The sequence below is a fragment of the Ambystoma mexicanum genome, chromosome 5p (genome assembly GCF_040938575.1).
Source record: "Ambystoma mexicanum isolate Mex_15411 chromosome 5p, UKY_AmexF1_1, whole genome shotgun sequence".
Classification (NCBI taxonomy): domain Eukaryota; kingdom Metazoa; phylum Chordata; class Amphibia; order Caudata; family Ambystomatidae; genus Ambystoma; species Ambystoma mexicanum.
This window is the reverse complement of record NC_090930.1, coordinates 303,285,510-303,302,196: the sequence shown is the minus strand read 5'-3', so window position 1 is coordinate 303,302,196 and position 16,687 is coordinate 303,285,510. Positions and strand designations below refer to the sequence as shown.

At 48.8% G+C, this 16,687-nt stretch overlaps 1 protein-coding gene across 1 annotated transcript in view; it reads left to right on the top strand.

Moving 5' to 3' along the window:
- Window positions 1-7,526: 7,526 nt before the first annotated feature.
- VMA21 (vacuolar ATPase assembly factor VMA21) overlaps window positions 7,527-16,687 on the top strand; it is a 158,301-nt gene continuing 149,140 nt past the window's right edge. The window contains exon 1 of the mRNA XM_069612737.1: window positions 7,527-7,696. Within this exon, the coding sequence (XP_069468838.1) occupies window positions 7,611-7,696 (86 nt within the window). The 5' untranslated portion in view covers window positions 7,527-7,610. The remainder of the gene's footprint in view (window positions 7,697-16,687) is intronic.

The window sequence follows — 16,687 nt, the reverse complement described above, 5'->3', positions numbered from 1 at the left end:
CCACCACAGGCTCTCATTCAGACCTTGGCGATGAAGACACTGGCACCACACCTGCCAAGAAGGCCAGGCCCGAAGAACCACCACACCAACCCTCCACCTCTGCTGGACAAAACAAACCCCCACAGCAGCCAAAATCTTCGGCCACAACACAGGCCAGGGCACTGATAATCACCAAGGCAAGCACCACGGTACCACCAGCAACAGACATCCATCAACTGGTGCCCACTGAAGGGACTGTGTCTGCAGGAAGCAGCACGATTGGGGAGAATGCTGCCATTGCAGCTAGCTCGGATAGTGATGTGGAGGATGCTGATGTTGTAGTATGTCCCCCCACTGCCCACCCTCATTCCCCCTACCTGTCCCCATGCAGCCAGCATGATGATGGCACAGAGGGGCAATCCCCTGATGACTCATGGCCAGCCACTCCATGCCCAGTGGAAGATGTGCAGGAGGGGAGCAGCACTATCGACACGCCACTGGCAATATCCATTGCCCAAAAAAAACAAGAGTCGCTGGACCAATTCATCACACGCCAACACCAACTGACCTCACTCCTGACTCAGCATGTGGCCAAATGTGGAGGTGCAAGGGCGGAAATGCACCAATGTGCAGATACTGTGAAGGCAGCCATAGAATCCTCCACCAAGGATATCTGTGCAGAACTCGCCGCGGTGCGGCACGTGCTCTCGGAGCTCGTTCAAACAATGAGGGACATGCGTCCTCGTGAACAGTCAAGTACCTCCTCTGCTGCCAGTTCGATCCCAAGCAGCCCCGTTTGCAGATCGGGCAGGAACCTGCGAAGTTCAGGCAGGGGTGCCCCGGGGGCCGGCAGAGGGGGCTGCCAATAGAGGCCGCCCAGTGGAACAATCACACATTATGCATGTCACAACAGGCATCCACTCACTTTTGCGGGGAGTTGAGGGGGGAGGAGGGAGTGGGTGTGTTGGAGAGTTGAGGGGGGAAGGGGGAGTGGGTGTGTTGGGGAGTTGAGGGGGCAGGGGGTGTGTTGGGGAGTTGAGGGAGGAGGGGGGAGTGGGTGTGTTGGGGAGTTGAGGGGGAGGGGGGAGTGGTTGTGTTAATTTAAATCACTTTTTCAATACACATTTTGCTTGTGCAGAAATCACATGTGTGGACATTGCTCATTGCGTATGTGTGCTCTATTGGTGAACAGCCCACAGTGTGCATGTCCCAGACACACACAGTGCCCCAAGTGCCATCTCCATGTGACACACACCATCCGTGTGTGCTAGAAGCATTGGTTAATGAGAGTTTGACGCATGGAATGTCCCTCCTGTGCATCGCCTCCTCCCTGAGGTGCTACCCCATCTGCACCCTCCTCATCTTCATTGTCAGGTGGTTGTAGTTCAGCGTCAGGGGGCAGGGGCACATTTCGTCTGATGCACATATTGTGTAGCATTACACATGCCATGACGATCTTCGCCACCTTCTCATGTCGGTACAGGAGTGCCCCACCAGACCTGCTGAGGCAGCGAAACCGTGCCTTCAACAGGCCAAATGTCTGCTCAATCACCACACGGGTTCGTGTATGTGCACAATTATAGTCCTCCTCGTGCTGGTTCTGTGGGTTCCGGACTGGGGTAAGGAGCCACCTCTTCAAGGGATAGCCTGCATCACCTGTATGTGGGCAACAATGTATGTGTCAGTCATGACATCAAACTTCAAATCATGACGTGCCAGCATGGCATGCATTTATCTCTTACTTTGTACCACATTTACATGCACGAATGGAGTCACACTATGTGACCGGTATATGTGTATTCCTCTCATGGACTGTTTTGCAGGCCATCAACCAGTGTATGCAGGGGGATCCAGTGCCTTGTGAGTGCCCATCCACTGTGTTAGTCCATAGCGGTTGTTTTGGTGATCTGGCAGATGTCCAGTGATATCAATGCTCTCATCATGGCAACATTGCTGTCAGCCTCATGATGACCTCACTGAGCACTACAAATGTTGTTATGCAATTTATTTTGGCCTCTGTGTCTGTGTAGTGGTGTATTGATGTTTATGTCCGTCATGTGCCTCCTTTGTGCGCAGTTATGGGGGACTGGCCTTTCAGTTGATGGTGTTTGGTGCCCTGTATTGGCTGAAGTCATTGCATCTAGGTGCATTTCTTTGAGGTGGATGCGGTCCGATTCAGTACAGTGCACTTGCAGATGGTTGTGTCATGGTTTGGACACACCTTCATTCACATGGTAGGGCTGCTTACATCGGGCATTATGTGTTCAGGTGTCATCTAAAGTTTGGGCTGCTTCAGGGTATGAGCTGGCTCCATTGCCTATGGTACTCACAGCCAGGTAAAGTATGCATCTCCCCCCCCCTTTCAGCCAGGTAAAGTATGCATCTCCCCCCCCTTTCAGCCAGGTAAAGTATGCATCTCCCCCCCCTTCAGCCAGGTAAAGTATGCATCTCCCCCCCCTTTCAGCCAGGTAAAGTATGCATCTCTCCCCCCCTTTCAGCCAGGTAAAGTATGCATCTCCCCCCCCTTTCAGCCAGGTAAAGTATGCATTGGTACGTAAATCACCTACCCACTTCACATTTCCATGGCCATGACATGAGACTCACCGAGTAGCCAGGATCTTGGCCCTGCATGTCACTCCATGTAGCGTGGTATTGTGGAGTTACGCAGGACCATTGCATTATGGGTTGATCCGGGGAATCGGGTACAACAATGTGTGATCCTGTTGGAGTCACATACCATTTGCACGTTGATTGAGTGGAATAGCTTACGGTTGCGGTACGCTACCTCAATGGCATGTGGGACCACCAATTCCACATGGGTGCAGTCGATGGCACCAATGCAACCAGGTATGCTGGCGAGTGCATGGAAACCCACTTTGGTGTTTGCGATCTCCTGGGCAGACTGGGGTAAGGAAATGTGGTCGTCTGTGTGCTTGAGGAGGGCATCGAGCACTTGGATCAGCGTACGTGAGAATAATGGTTGTGAAATGGCATGCAAGTGCCCCACTGTGTGCTGGTAGGTGCCTGTGGCCAGGAAGTGGAGCACGGACACTACCTTCAGTAGGGGGGGTGGTGGGTGTTTCAATCATGCTGACGATGTCGTTGTGTATCATGTCCACGATGGTGGTGATGGTGTCCCGGTCCACACGGTACAAGGTGTGGATCTGCTCAGCGGTGAGGTTGAATGGACTGGCTCTGATGCGTGGGATTGGGGGCTGCCTGCGTGGTGGCATTGGCTGTGCTGGTGGGGCTTGCTGGCCCTGCCTTGCCCTCCTTCTCCTCCTGCGTCTCCTCTGTGCTGCCTGTTGTTGTTGTTGTTGTTTTAGCACTTGCATTGCAATCAGGTCCTACAGCCCCAACATTGCTAGTCCTATTGGAATCATTGTGGTGTGTGACTGGGTGTGGGAAGGGGTGGGGTGTGCTCTTTTTGTACTTGGAGAGTCTGTATTGCCTCCACCTGTGCTGATTGTGTGCACCTGTGGCAGCTGGGAACACTGCACATGGCCATTTACGGTTGGTCCGCGATGGCGGTATTTGCACCATGGCGGTAAGGTACTTTACGGCCTTCGCAAGGGCATTAAGAGCATCCCTGCTTGACTCATGATGTTCCCCAATTTGTGCCATGCCGCTATTTCGGGCATGGGGGGTCGCGTACCCGCGCCCTTGGTGCTGTTAGCGGCACCGTTAACTACGGTGCCGCTAATTGCACTTACTCAGATCATAATCGGAACTAGCGGTAAGCGATGCCGGTAATCCTTTACTGGCATCATTTTTCACTTACCGCCAGGGTCATAATGAGGCCCAATGTCTGCATAGTTATGGTTCTCTAGGGCTGCAAAGCTCGCGGAAAACGAGGACAAAATTGGGGGCTTCAGAACGCACCAAGCGAGCCGTTGCAGATGGGAGAGAAGCCACTTCGCATTTGCACATAGAGGCCTAGTACATAGATGGATTTGAAAATTCAAGTTCTCAAAGATGGCTTTACACAGGATGTTTCAAAGTAAGAATGTATGCTCATTTAGAGTGAAGGTCAGCGGCTTTGATTTTCAGCTGGCGGCCTGAAGAGGCCCACAACCCGCACTGGCAGTATAAGGTTCTATTGTTTTTTGACCTTGAGAGACAGGGACCATGCCGAAAGGACTTCATTTGAAGGAGGGGTGCAATAACGTAAGAGACGATAAGGCAGAAAATTCTGAAACTAGACTGAGTTTCATGTTAGTTCAGTATATGAAAAATCATTGTCAAAAGCACTGTGGGATTTACGGACTGCATTACGCAGAGACACAATGGAAATTGCAAATATAATGTAAGTAACTCTTTAGACGCTTTTATACCGGAATGAAGAATTAATGAATGGATGAACGAATGAATGAAGAGCAAGTAAAACGTTTGTGGGATCGTCTTTGTACCGGCCACATGGGCAGGCAGGTCCACATTCCAAACGCATGTAGACAAACAGTTGTTTCTCATTGTGTGTTAACCTCAATTTATTTTGTTAGTTTTCGCATTGATTTTAGAGCTGAACATACTCCATTGCACCATCCTTGCAAGCAAATAGTTTCAGATCGGCCGTAATAAATAAAATGAATAATATTAATAAAGATCAGCTGGCGAGACTAATTATCATTTTTATGTTTTCAAAACAGGTATATCCTACCCTACTGCTACTGCCACCAGTTTCAGACCCCGGCAGATGGTTTTTCAACCGCCAGCTGCAGCTTATCGTAAACAACTGTACCACTTTGACGATCTTATGGGACGATCGCCAAGGGCCCATATGCCCTTACGCGGTACTAGCGGCTAGAAGCAACATATCAACCTTTACGCTGGCCTAGTGCCTAGTTGATGGAACAGCCTTGCGGTTCAGCATGCGACCAAAGTGCTTCTTTTAACGAAAACCAACACCCTGTGTACCATAAAGGAACAGCGCGTGACTCACGATAAAACGGAACAGGATTTGCGGATAGAGGGAAAAGAAAACAAATCACATTCTGATTTAATATGCCAATTGCTGAATATTCTATAAACATTTAATGTTAAATAAATGTACTTTACCAAATGTACCGTGTTGCTGTTTGATTTGAAAGTAGTTTCATATTCCGAATTGTGGCGCGCTGTGTTGTGAGATGATCTGTGTTGGTTTCCGGGTTCTTTGTGAAGTCGCGTAGAAAACGACTGGGCGCGTTTGCCTACGCAGCACAGTAACGTCACGGAGAGAGGCGGGGAATATGAATGTTTTGATAATGTCAGACTCAGGGGCGGGGGATATGATTTAGTGCCGCAAAAGCAGGTCAGCCAGGGCAATGGGGCAAGTTGTAGGATTAACATCAAAATGGCGGCGCCCTGATGCCTGTTTTCACGTGCGTTTAATGGACGAAAACTCGGGTAAGGTCCATAGGAAATGTTTCTAAAATCGGGCGACTTAGGCTTAAAAATATATGGCCGACCCGTAGGGACAATAAACATTTTTGACCGAACCATTCCTTTAACTGTATGTAGCTCTGCTGGAGTCATGCATACCCTGTGCAGATTACAAAAGTGAGTTATCTGAAACCTCCCCTTGACTATTTGCTGACCTGGTTTGGACGTCGTCATTGGAGGGTGGAGTATTTCTAATAATAAATAAATGTGACATTTATTTTAAGCAGCAAAGATTCACTTTACTAATATCATATCATACAGTCAGCTGCTCGGCAGCCAGTTACCACCTAGAGACAGGTGTTAAAGTTTAACGGGGCAACATCACTTGTTCAGCATCATTTGAATGCCACATGTCCCTTCGGGCTGTACAGGGGGCGAGGGTCCTTTCGAAAAGCTAGCAGCCTGTCAGCGGCCTAATAATGAGGGATGGATGATTAAATAAAAACAGTTCCCAGCCAGGCAGATATATTCCCCCAAAGCACCAAAGAGCATGAGGGTTTTTTAATGAACGATCATCAAAACATACATCAGCCGTACTACTTGCTGTCCCAAACGAAGTGAAACAAAACAAGAGATTTAAAGCCTTTTGACATTACTTACTTTTAATTTTGGATGCTTAATAATGTGAGAGCAATCTGCGCCTGCTGCATGCCTCCCTCGTGTGTCTTTACCCACCTGAGCCCCCTCCCTCTAACCCGTGTCAGCTCTCTCTAAACTAAAGATCCCAGTCTGCTCCCACCAGCGTGCACATTAGCCAGTGCAGCAGGAGGCAGACCCAGCAATGTGTGCTGTGAAAAGAAATGTACAATAACATGCAACGCTGAAAACATTCAGTGTGGGGGAGGAGGTTACAATGGCACCGCATTTAGTGATTATTACAATCACAGCTCTCAACTCACACGCTTTTGGCGGGTGTCACCCGCCCTGTAAAGGGCTGACTCATCCGCCAAGCCTCCTGCACGCCCATTAATTCCAATGGGCGTCTCACCCGCCAAAAACAAAATCGGGTGATTTCACCCGCCTTTGCAACAGTGAGAGCTATGCTACAATCCTGGGAGTTTATAGAACAAAAACGCATGATAGTGTCCGATGGGGGCTTGTTCTTTCCGTCCGCTGGGTCGTGCTCTTTCTGTCCCTTTTGAAGTAGCTTGTGACACGACTTCTCTTTGTTCTTTTATCATAGCTCTCAACCATTTGAGTCGCAAAAGCGGGTGAAAACACCCGATTTTGTTTTTGGCGGGTGAGAGGCCCATTGAAATGAATGGGCCTGCAGGAGGCTTGGCGGGTGAGTCCACTCTTTACAAGGCGGGTGACACCCGCCAAAAGCGTGTGAGTTGAGAGCTATGCTTTTATTTCAGTCATCCTAGCTCACATAAAGTTAAATGAACTGCACCCCTGGGACCCTAAAAAGACAGGCACACCACATTCATGGTGTCAATAAATCCTATCCCATTAAGTAATGACTGAACATGCACACGCATGCTCAGTCAGCAGGATAGGATTTTCTGACACATAGCAAAAAGTGACTTTACACCAGACCAGATATCAGTATCTCTGTGTTTTATGTCTCTGGGGTCCAAGCCTACCACACATAGGCGGGGCAGGGGGAGCAGGTGACGGGGTCCTACAACAATGTAGTGCTGTTTTTTTCTTGGAATTATGGGGCTTGTAGTTTTAATACATTTGAAATGCAAGACAACACTACACGTTCCAGAATTAAAAGCAAACCAACAGGAACTGGATGGGTTTCTCCGGTAAAATAAGAGGAAAGATGTGCTTTGTGGATTGCAGTATGCATGCATCCGTATGAATTAGCAGTTCTTACAGTATCTGCAGGTCTACGTACAGAACCTGGCAGCCATCTTGGAATAGCACCGTTTTCAAGATTTAAAGTGGATACCACCTAACCAGAAATGGCTATGATTAGAAAACGAGTTTAAAAAAACGAGACATTCTTTCACTAAATTCACATTTTGGGATTTTACAATTCTCATACTTTAAAATCCTTCCCTGCGTTTACACGGACATGGCTACACTACGGAAAAGTGACGTGTGTGACGTTGTCACGTGATAGATTGATTCGTTGCTCGGTCCGTTTCTCCAATGAGAACTGTCTGTGTCAGTCTTGTCACGTGTCCTTGAAATCATATGACCTATCTGATTCTTGCCTAATTCCAGACCAGGGAAGGCCACAGCATAAAGTGCTTTGTATGTCTGAGGTCCGTAGTCCCATCGTAATGGAGAAGTACGATAAGGCGTCGCTGAACGCAGCCGGACCCCTTCCGGATTTAAGACAGTAAGAGCGTCATTTTTGTGTATAATTGAAATAATGCATCATTTCCTCGTTGCTACCATCATTATGTATCCCCGCGTATGGGTTCAACCTGAGTCGGGTGGGGCGAAGAGGGCGACGTTGACTCTAATAACGACGTTTCCACGTTATATTAATCTCTACTGGGAAGGTGGAGGACGCAAGCTCTACACGCAGACTTCACTTACTTGGGCGCAATGTCATAATCCCTGCGGTTTTAGTCTGTACCCAAGCCTCGTGCTGCTCCGCTGCATTGCATCATCATCATCATCATGCCCTGGCTTTCAGCTCATACATGGCAACCCGTCCCTTAGTAGATACTAGTTCAGTCATGGTTTTTTTAATGGTGCATTGTTGCACTTTTAATAGTGGGTTTATAAAAGTGAACTCCAGGACTGGAATCTTCCCAATGGAATGGGACATGTTGGCATGCACGCTAGTTCCATAATGCTTCATGCAACACAGCTTCTTACGGCTACCGCGGCTTCGAAACTCATTTGGTCTTTGATCTTCAGCACTGCGTTTTCACCCACACGTTCCCAGGCCGCGGTGAAGAGTGCAAAAGAGGGTTGGAATTGTACGGAGGTGGATAAAATATATTCTGTTGGACTACCACTAATTTAAGAATATTTGCCCCGAATAACCCAATTTGGATCAAGTTGCGATGTAGACATTGGAATTTAAGAATCCAGGTTCAATAATCGAAAGCAAGCAACATGACTATTTTGATTAGCTTGTGCCATCTTTTAAAGTTTCGGGCACAGAGTGACTGTGACCTTTCAGTTTTGGAGTGGGCAGCTCAATTTGGTAGCAGGACCAAGACCCAGGCCTCCAGATGAGTGTCGTACCATGTCTTTTTTACGCATTAAAATCCTGCAATTATGACATTTTTATTCTTTTCCTGCGTATCGTTTATGCACAATTTTAGTGCAGGGGGCAGTGCAAATGTTGTTGCTTGACAGAAACCAGAACGCTGCTTTTGATTTTTGCCTACATTGCTTTAGTGGCAGGCCATGGAGAAAAGTCTGAATCGAACTTTTTTTTTTTCTTCTCTGAAACCTTTCAGAAAGAATATGCACATAGTGATTGAATGAATAGTTTCCTTCTGTTCAGCTTCTGCTGTGTATCTAGATACTCGTGGAGTAAACAGAAGCATTGTGCATATTTATTTTCCTAGCATTTCAGGATCATATAATTAATAGTATGCAAAACTGAGTTATAATTGAGAATTATCTTTTGTAACTAATTATGCTTTTTTTCAGTGAAAGCAAATCAGAATGAAACTTTTTTCAAAGTTCCTGTGCTATGTACATTTATCATCAAGAAACATATATATGGTGTGTTTTCCACAAAAGTAATACATTATCTGAAACCAGACATAGTTGCGAAATAACTATTTTGTCCCTGATAGGGCTTATTTATTTTCAAGATAAAAAAAAATGTTTTGGTTGCCTGTTGCATACTTTTTACACTCTTGCAGAGGAAAATCATTTGTACTCTTAATTTAAACTCTCATTATAAAAAAATAATGGGTATGCAAGCTCTAGTTTACATCTATTAAAGTAAAGAGAAAAAACAGGTTCTTCTATTACACCCACCTTGCACTATTTTTCCTGTGTAGCAAGCTTAATCAATATTGTGCAGCACTGGTTATGAAGCCCTTCCCCTGTAACGACCTTACATTACAACCTACACAATTTTATAACCCTGATGTGCAATTGGTACCAAGTAGATCCCTTTATTACATATTGAAAAGCATTTGAATATAGTATACATTGTATACAATACTGTATTCAAATGGAATAAAGGGATCTACGTGGAACGAACTGTGCATCGGGGTAATGACATTTTGTGTAGTTTGCATTCAATCAACCATAACTTTCAGTCATTGGGGTACATTACTATAAATGTGTTAGTGGCAGCATTGTCAATGCTAAATTGATCCCTGTATGTGCCTGCTGTGTCCTGCCACTACCCCGTGCCGGATCCGGTATGTTGTGTTTCTCACTTTACTTTTTTTTTTTCTTTCAAGAATCCCTAATTTGTAACGTCGCAAATTGTCCATTGTATGCGGCGGCTGGCAGCCGTTCTGTACCTGCAGCTGTATTTGAACCTGCCTGTAACATACCCGACTTGACCTGCAGCCTTGCGCTGCATATATAACATAACCTGCCTGTAACATACCGAATTTGTTTTGCAGCCTTATGCTCTATTTATTTCAGCTTGCCTATAACATACCTGACTTGACCTGCAGCCGCCTGCTGTATTCCCTGTAACATACCTTACTTACTTTATCCATTGTTACTAGCACCTAGATGCCATTGGGCTTTGTGCGCTGCTATAAATGCGAAGATAATAAATATTGTCCTTGCTCAAATGTGAGTGATTATCATTACACCAATCATAGGGTTCACAGGTTATTATTTTTGTTAAATCTTCAAGACTACAATTTAAAAAAGTCTGACTCTCCAGGAAATGCAAGTGCTATTCACAAATGAACGGTTACATTTGTAACTGAAATAGAAACTCTGCAAAACCTGTCCCTGTAGTGATAATCCAGGTAGGTAGGTGATGTTTTTATGTAGCACTTCATGCATGTTTCATCCACTTCTAGGCACTGTGATTATTATACCTTAGTCGATAGTCAGTCAGTTTACTGACCTCTGAAGTATATTAGCCGGTAAGATAGCTCAGCCGGTTGAGCGTTTGCTGCTGCGATCTGTGGGTTGCATGTTCGAATCCGGGCAATGCCAACTCAGCCTTTCATCCTTCCGAGGTAGATAAATGAGTACCGACTTTGTTTGGGTGATAATTTGTATGTAAATATGTTCTAAGTACAGTGCTTTGGCAAAAGTGCTATAGAAATGAAAAAGAATTAACTCTATCCAGCCATAATGTGACCATGAGATTAGATATAGAATTTAGCATTAAGTCCTTACACCTCTGCACTGGTATATCATAACATTTGCATGCCATTAGGTGGTACTAGTTCTAGGAAATGAGGACTTTCATTAAACGTCAAGACAATTCTGCTATCTAATCTCAAAACGCACAATACAATTCATGTTTTCCTCACTGTATAATTGGCTAGGTTTTTGTGTCTTCAAAAATAAAATAGAGATCAAATGACCAGACCGTGAGAGAAATAACGAAGTGCATATTGAGTGACTTATTGCTCTGTATTATATTAACATCCCCTTCTGTAACATGTTATAGGAAGTAAACCCGCTGTGGAGTGGCTGGGAATTGGTACATTGTGTTGCTATGGCTGAATTGCTTCTAAATATGGTTTATGGAATTCCTACTATGCAAAGCCTTTCTGATTTGGGTTAGTCTGTGTGGGTTAGTCTGTGTATTTGGACTAGTCGCTATCTACGTTATTTGTTCTACCTTTGAGGATCTTGCACTGCTGATGCAATTAACTGTTTGTTTTTTGTGGATGGTTCACCCACTGCTGTTTCGGTGAGGCACGTGCTGGGCATGTTCTTTGTGATGCTAATTTGCACTGCTGAAGCCTATGATGTTCAGGTTATGAGTGCAGCTTGCACTGCTGTAGCGGTGCCCTCTTCAGTGTGAGGGTGCTCCATCCCATGCAGTTATTTCTCTATGCAAGTGGAACTTCTTCTGTTGTGACCCACAATTTATCTGTTCCAAATGTGGTAATCTTGCATTGTTCAGACTCAAATATTTCTGTTCTATGTGAGGAAAGCACGATCTACTGAGATCCATGCTATACCTTTTTGTAAGGTAAGCCCAAAACAGAGACGTACAAAAATCCAATGAGCCAATAGAAGTACACAAGAAGCAGGAAAAACAAACGTTTATTGAATGCAGCCTTGGCTGGGAACAATCCAAAAATCATTGAACATTGCATCATTAAATGGCAGCTTATAAAGTGAGGAGCAATGTCCTGTTTCATACATTGTTTCTAGGTACATGTACCTTCACATTCCCTCATTGGACAGGGGCTGCTGTTCCATAGGGAATTCTGTACAATACCTAGCCCCATTGGCCTGTCCTATTCCTCATGACCATGCTAATGACTTCCTCTTGATAATTATCTAATCGTGGGGTTATCTAGCCTCTCCAGTTCTATTAGACATTTAGGGGGTAATTCATAGAATTCAGTGCACAAGTGGCGCACGCGGCTGGCGCACAGTGTGCACGTGCGAATCCCTGTGCCAGCCACGTGCGCTAAAATCCATTTCCACGCACAGCGTATTCATGGATTCCAGCTACCAAAACCAGCCGTGGCGCACAGTGGCGCAGCGACCCTGCAGCAGCGCCAGTTACGCCCCCAAGAACGCCTCTCGCGCAGGGAAAAGCCATCAAAATCCCCAATCCAGCGCAAAGGGCTGCGCTAACCCTGTACCAGCACGGCAAGCGGGCTACGTGCATCACTGGGGTGCGCGGGAAGTACCTCACGTCATTTCAGCTGGGTACATGCATTTCAGGGGTGCGCGGGAAGTTCCACACGCGATTGGCCCCGTGCGAGCAGGGTACATGTATTTCAGGGGTGCGCGGGAAGTTCCACACGCGATTGGCCCCGTGCGAGCAGGGTACGTGTATTTCAGGGCTTCCGGGGAGTACTACACGTGAATTGGCCGTGTGGGTCCTCCCAGGTGTTCGCTCTACAACCTCCAAACCCCCTGCAGGCAGCCCACACCACGGGGGACTACCCTGCACCCCTGCTCATGTCCCGCAGGCAGCCCATCCACCATGGGCATGCCCCCCAGCCAAGCCACATGTCACCTTGCACTACTGATCAACAATGCATGTATCCCAGCACCCTCAACCCCCAGCAGTCAGGGGCACCATCCACCAGGTCCCCACTCATGTCCAACTCATGTTCCCCTGCACCCCCACCCCCCAACACTGTGGGGCACCTGCCAGCAGGCCCCCACTCATGTCCAACTCATGTTCCCCAGCCAACATGTCATCACAATCTAGATCCCTGGTCCCTATGGTCAGCCTCCAAATGCAAAACACCCACCCGAGTATTGCATCCACCCACTTAGAAATGGCAATAACATGATAGAACACCAATTGCAAGTTTGGAAACGAACACATGTCCCTCACATACACCCAATGGGTGTCAGTGAATCTCAAAACCCATATCATGATATGCATGAAACCAATGAGATGATACTACACATTGAAGTTTGATCAAAACATATGTATTAAAGGAAACATGAATTGAATCAAAAATAAACTAACAGAAATGGGAATGTAAAAAGAAGCATGTCCGTGAAAAAATGCAAAATCAGAATCCAAAGGAATGGAGTCCAAAGTCACAGTCCACAAACGAAAATCCAATGGGAAATTATAATTGAAAGCCATTGCTCCATGGGTAAATTGTAAAAAGAAAAGAAAATCCAACAGTGAACTATGTACAGGTGAACAAGCCAGGGTCCATGATCCCAACAAAAGGAAATGAAACCTAATAAAAAATAACTATATACAAAAATGTGGCCCATTGTCCAAAAGGTCCAAAGAAAATGCAAAAACAAAGGAAACCTAACACTAACTACATAACTATTTACATGGGCAGGATGTTGTCATGGGCCAGGGCATCATCGAACTCCTGTTCAATGGCTTGGAGGCGGGCATGTTCCCTGGCCCCGAGGTCTCGCAGGGATAAAGTAGTGTCCAGCTCCAACTCCCTGCGAAGACCCTCGAGGCACTCAGCCCGCCTCAGCGCCCTCCGCATGGAGTTCTCCGCCCTGACCATTGTGAGCTGTTCCTCCTCTACCCGCTGCCGCTCCGCACCTATCTGCTGGCCCAACTGCTCCCACACGGAAGCCACTCCCATTCCAGGGTTCTCCGGCCGATGCCTGCACCCCTGATGTTGATGGCCCCGAGCCATGATGCCTCCCACGTCGAGCCTGCCGCTGCCTCCGACGCAACTGCCTGTGCCAGCACGACGGCATCCAGGCTGATGGAATCCACCAACGCCGTCATGCACGTGCCCTGCCCGATGATGCCGCCACATCCTCCATCTGCTGTGGTCCAGTTGCTGGTGTGTCCACCCCTGCTGGACCTCCGACTCCCGACTGTGGCAGGGATGGGATCCCCACCGAGCCGGCTGCACTGGTCGGGGCAGGTCCACAGGGGGCCCTGGTGGCATCTGGGCCGGAAGACGGCATGGAGAACGACTGGTGCATAGTCTCCACAGAGGAGGAGAGGGTCGCCAGATTGGCCGACACATGTAGGAAACCCCCGACCATGGCCGATCCCAACTGGGCCACGTCGGCACGGTGCTCTCCGTGATGACGTGCACGCTCCTCCCGGGAAGCACACACCTCATCACGAATTGCACCTGTGCGCAACGCAACACCAATCAGGACCTTCTCCATACGGCCAGGGGTCCCCTCGTCCGCAGGTGGAGAGGAGTCAGATGACATGGACACCCCCCCTCCTACCTGCGGACGGGCCTGGGATGGGGCATCCCTGCTTGTGCATGGTGGTGCAGTCAGTGTCAGGGACAGTGACATGCACAGGCCCCTCCACAGCGACCTGTGCTGCCTCCTGCCCCTGCCCCTGGACTGCAACACTTGCACCAGCAGGGATGCCCCCACCAGGCCCCATGTGCGCCTCAGTAGCGGCCTTCTCCTCTGTGAAAACCACCAACCTGGATGGCTCCACCCCGTCTTCCGCCGTTGCAAGCCCCTGTGGGGGCTCACCCACCCCTTCCGCTGCAGCCGTGGGGGCATCCCCGCCGCTTTGCTCCACAGAGCCGTCTCCGCCCTCTTCTTCATGTGGCGCTGTGTAGAGGGAGACATAGAACACAATCATCAAGGTACTGTACAATGGTCCCCTAGAGAGGAAGCAATAGCAGATGAGTGGCACTGTCAAAGATCACTTCCATCATGTCCCTCCACAACACATAGCTCAGTGCAGGTAAAACACATGCGGTAACAGGCATGATGCATGCTATGGACACTAGCATACATGTCCAAGGGATTCTTGAAACATACAATGTTTTGGAACTCACATGCATCATGGGCCATGCCTATCACATGCACACACTTCACCCTAGTTTCATCCATCTGGCCTTGTACACCACAGACACAGTGGATACAAGGATGACTAGGCTGCATCAGTGAACCTGAACATTGCGACAGACGTGTCGTGCATCCCTGGCATTCACAAGTCACAGACATGCAGGTCAGACACAGACATGGACAGCATACATGTACATGGCATCAGCACCCATCCATCACCCCCACCGATGTCCAGGAACAGAGACTGGCATGCTTTCATGTGGCCATTCCGCATAGGGCAACCCATGTTGCATTTGAACACATGCACCAACCGTGTGGTTCACACATTACTGGTCTCGCATGCATGACGCCCCTGCACACACACACACATGCATACATGGCCTATGTCAAACATACAGGCAAGTATCAGACAACCAGCACACTGCGACATGCCCTGTCTCACACAGCAATGCTTGGCCACTTACCGCTCAACTCCAGACGGGTCTGCCTCTCAAGGATCTGGGCGTGGAGCGCTGGGCCTACGCGTTCCAGGACCCTCATCTGGATGGTACTCATGCGGTCCCGGCCCCCCTCCACGAGGCGCCGGGCCTTCAAGAGGGTCCTGGACCTGCAGTCATCCCAGCGCTTCTTGACATGTTGGTAGTCGCGGACTGCCACCCCCTCCGCGTTGATGGCAGTCACAATGTCCGTCCAGATCCGAGTCCGTCCTTCCTTGTTGGCGCGCTTACTTCCAAAGAGGGCATCATACTGCCCCAGGACTTGCTCCACCAGGACACCAACTTCGGTGGCAGTGAAGCTGGTGCCCCTCTGCCTCTCTGGCCGGGGGTTGCCAGTGGTGCCAGATGTTTCAGTGCCCAACATGGCAACCCCAGAGGCAGGAGTGGGTGGGCAACGGGTCCTGGGGCTGGGATGGTATCCCAGTCAGGAGTCTTCTGTTCCAGCAGGGGTGGACACAGCAAATGGACCCCTGCAGATGGCTGATGTGCCGGCACCAAATGGCAGGGCACAGTGGCAGCAGGCAGGCAGCAGCAGATGGCTCGTGGGAGGCTGCTCGGGGGGGCAGTAATTCGGCCTTTTGGGCAGGAGCGTGGTCTTCCGTGTGCTTACGCGTGGCCAGCTTGATACGGAGTGATTTGGCACGTGAAAATCTTGCACGTCTGCATGTAAATCGAGGAAAGGCCCTTAGCGTGTCAGCACGCATACGCGATTTCATTGGACCAAAGGCCCTTAGTGCGTAAGCGCGTCTGTGACGTTTCCCGCACGGGCGTTTCCCTGGCAGGGCTTGTAGATCCCACGTGCCTTTACATTGCTCTGTACGTGCTTTTCGTGGGGTGTGGTGCATGTGTTTTCCAGCCGTTGGGGTTCACACGCTATTACTTCACAGCGGGTGTTGGCTACGCGTTCTTCTACACGCAAGGCAGACGGTGAGTGGTAGCCCGCTCCCCCAGGCCCGATGGCGTGAAAAACTTCATGCGAACCCCCGTGATAAACGTAGCCCGCTCCCCCAGGCCCGATCACGTGAAACTTCACACAAACCCCAGGCACAATAGCAGTATGGGACATTCATCATTGCTGTATACTGGCGCTTTTGTGATGTGCAAGGACGCTACCGCCTGCCTTCGTGTGGCGGAGGTGTTTAGGCCTGTGCGTGTCTTTGGCCGTGCGCGGCCTTGCCCTATTCGATTCCATGAATACGCGTGGTTCGCGTGCGTGTGGGCGTTCCGTCTGCTTCCCAGCAGTACATCCCAGTTACGCCCTTATTTTCGCGCGTGGTTCCCCATTCCGCGCGTTACGCCCCCTGTTCCGCCCCCTTTTTGGTGTGTGCGCCGAGGTTGTGCGCTTTCACTGTGCGCGTCGCGCACGCCATTCGGGATGTTTCAGTGGCGTGTGCGCCATGTACGGGTTTGGCGCACATCCCGAGGAAGACACGCGCAGGGACTTCCATGAATCTGTGGGATGTATTTACCCATGC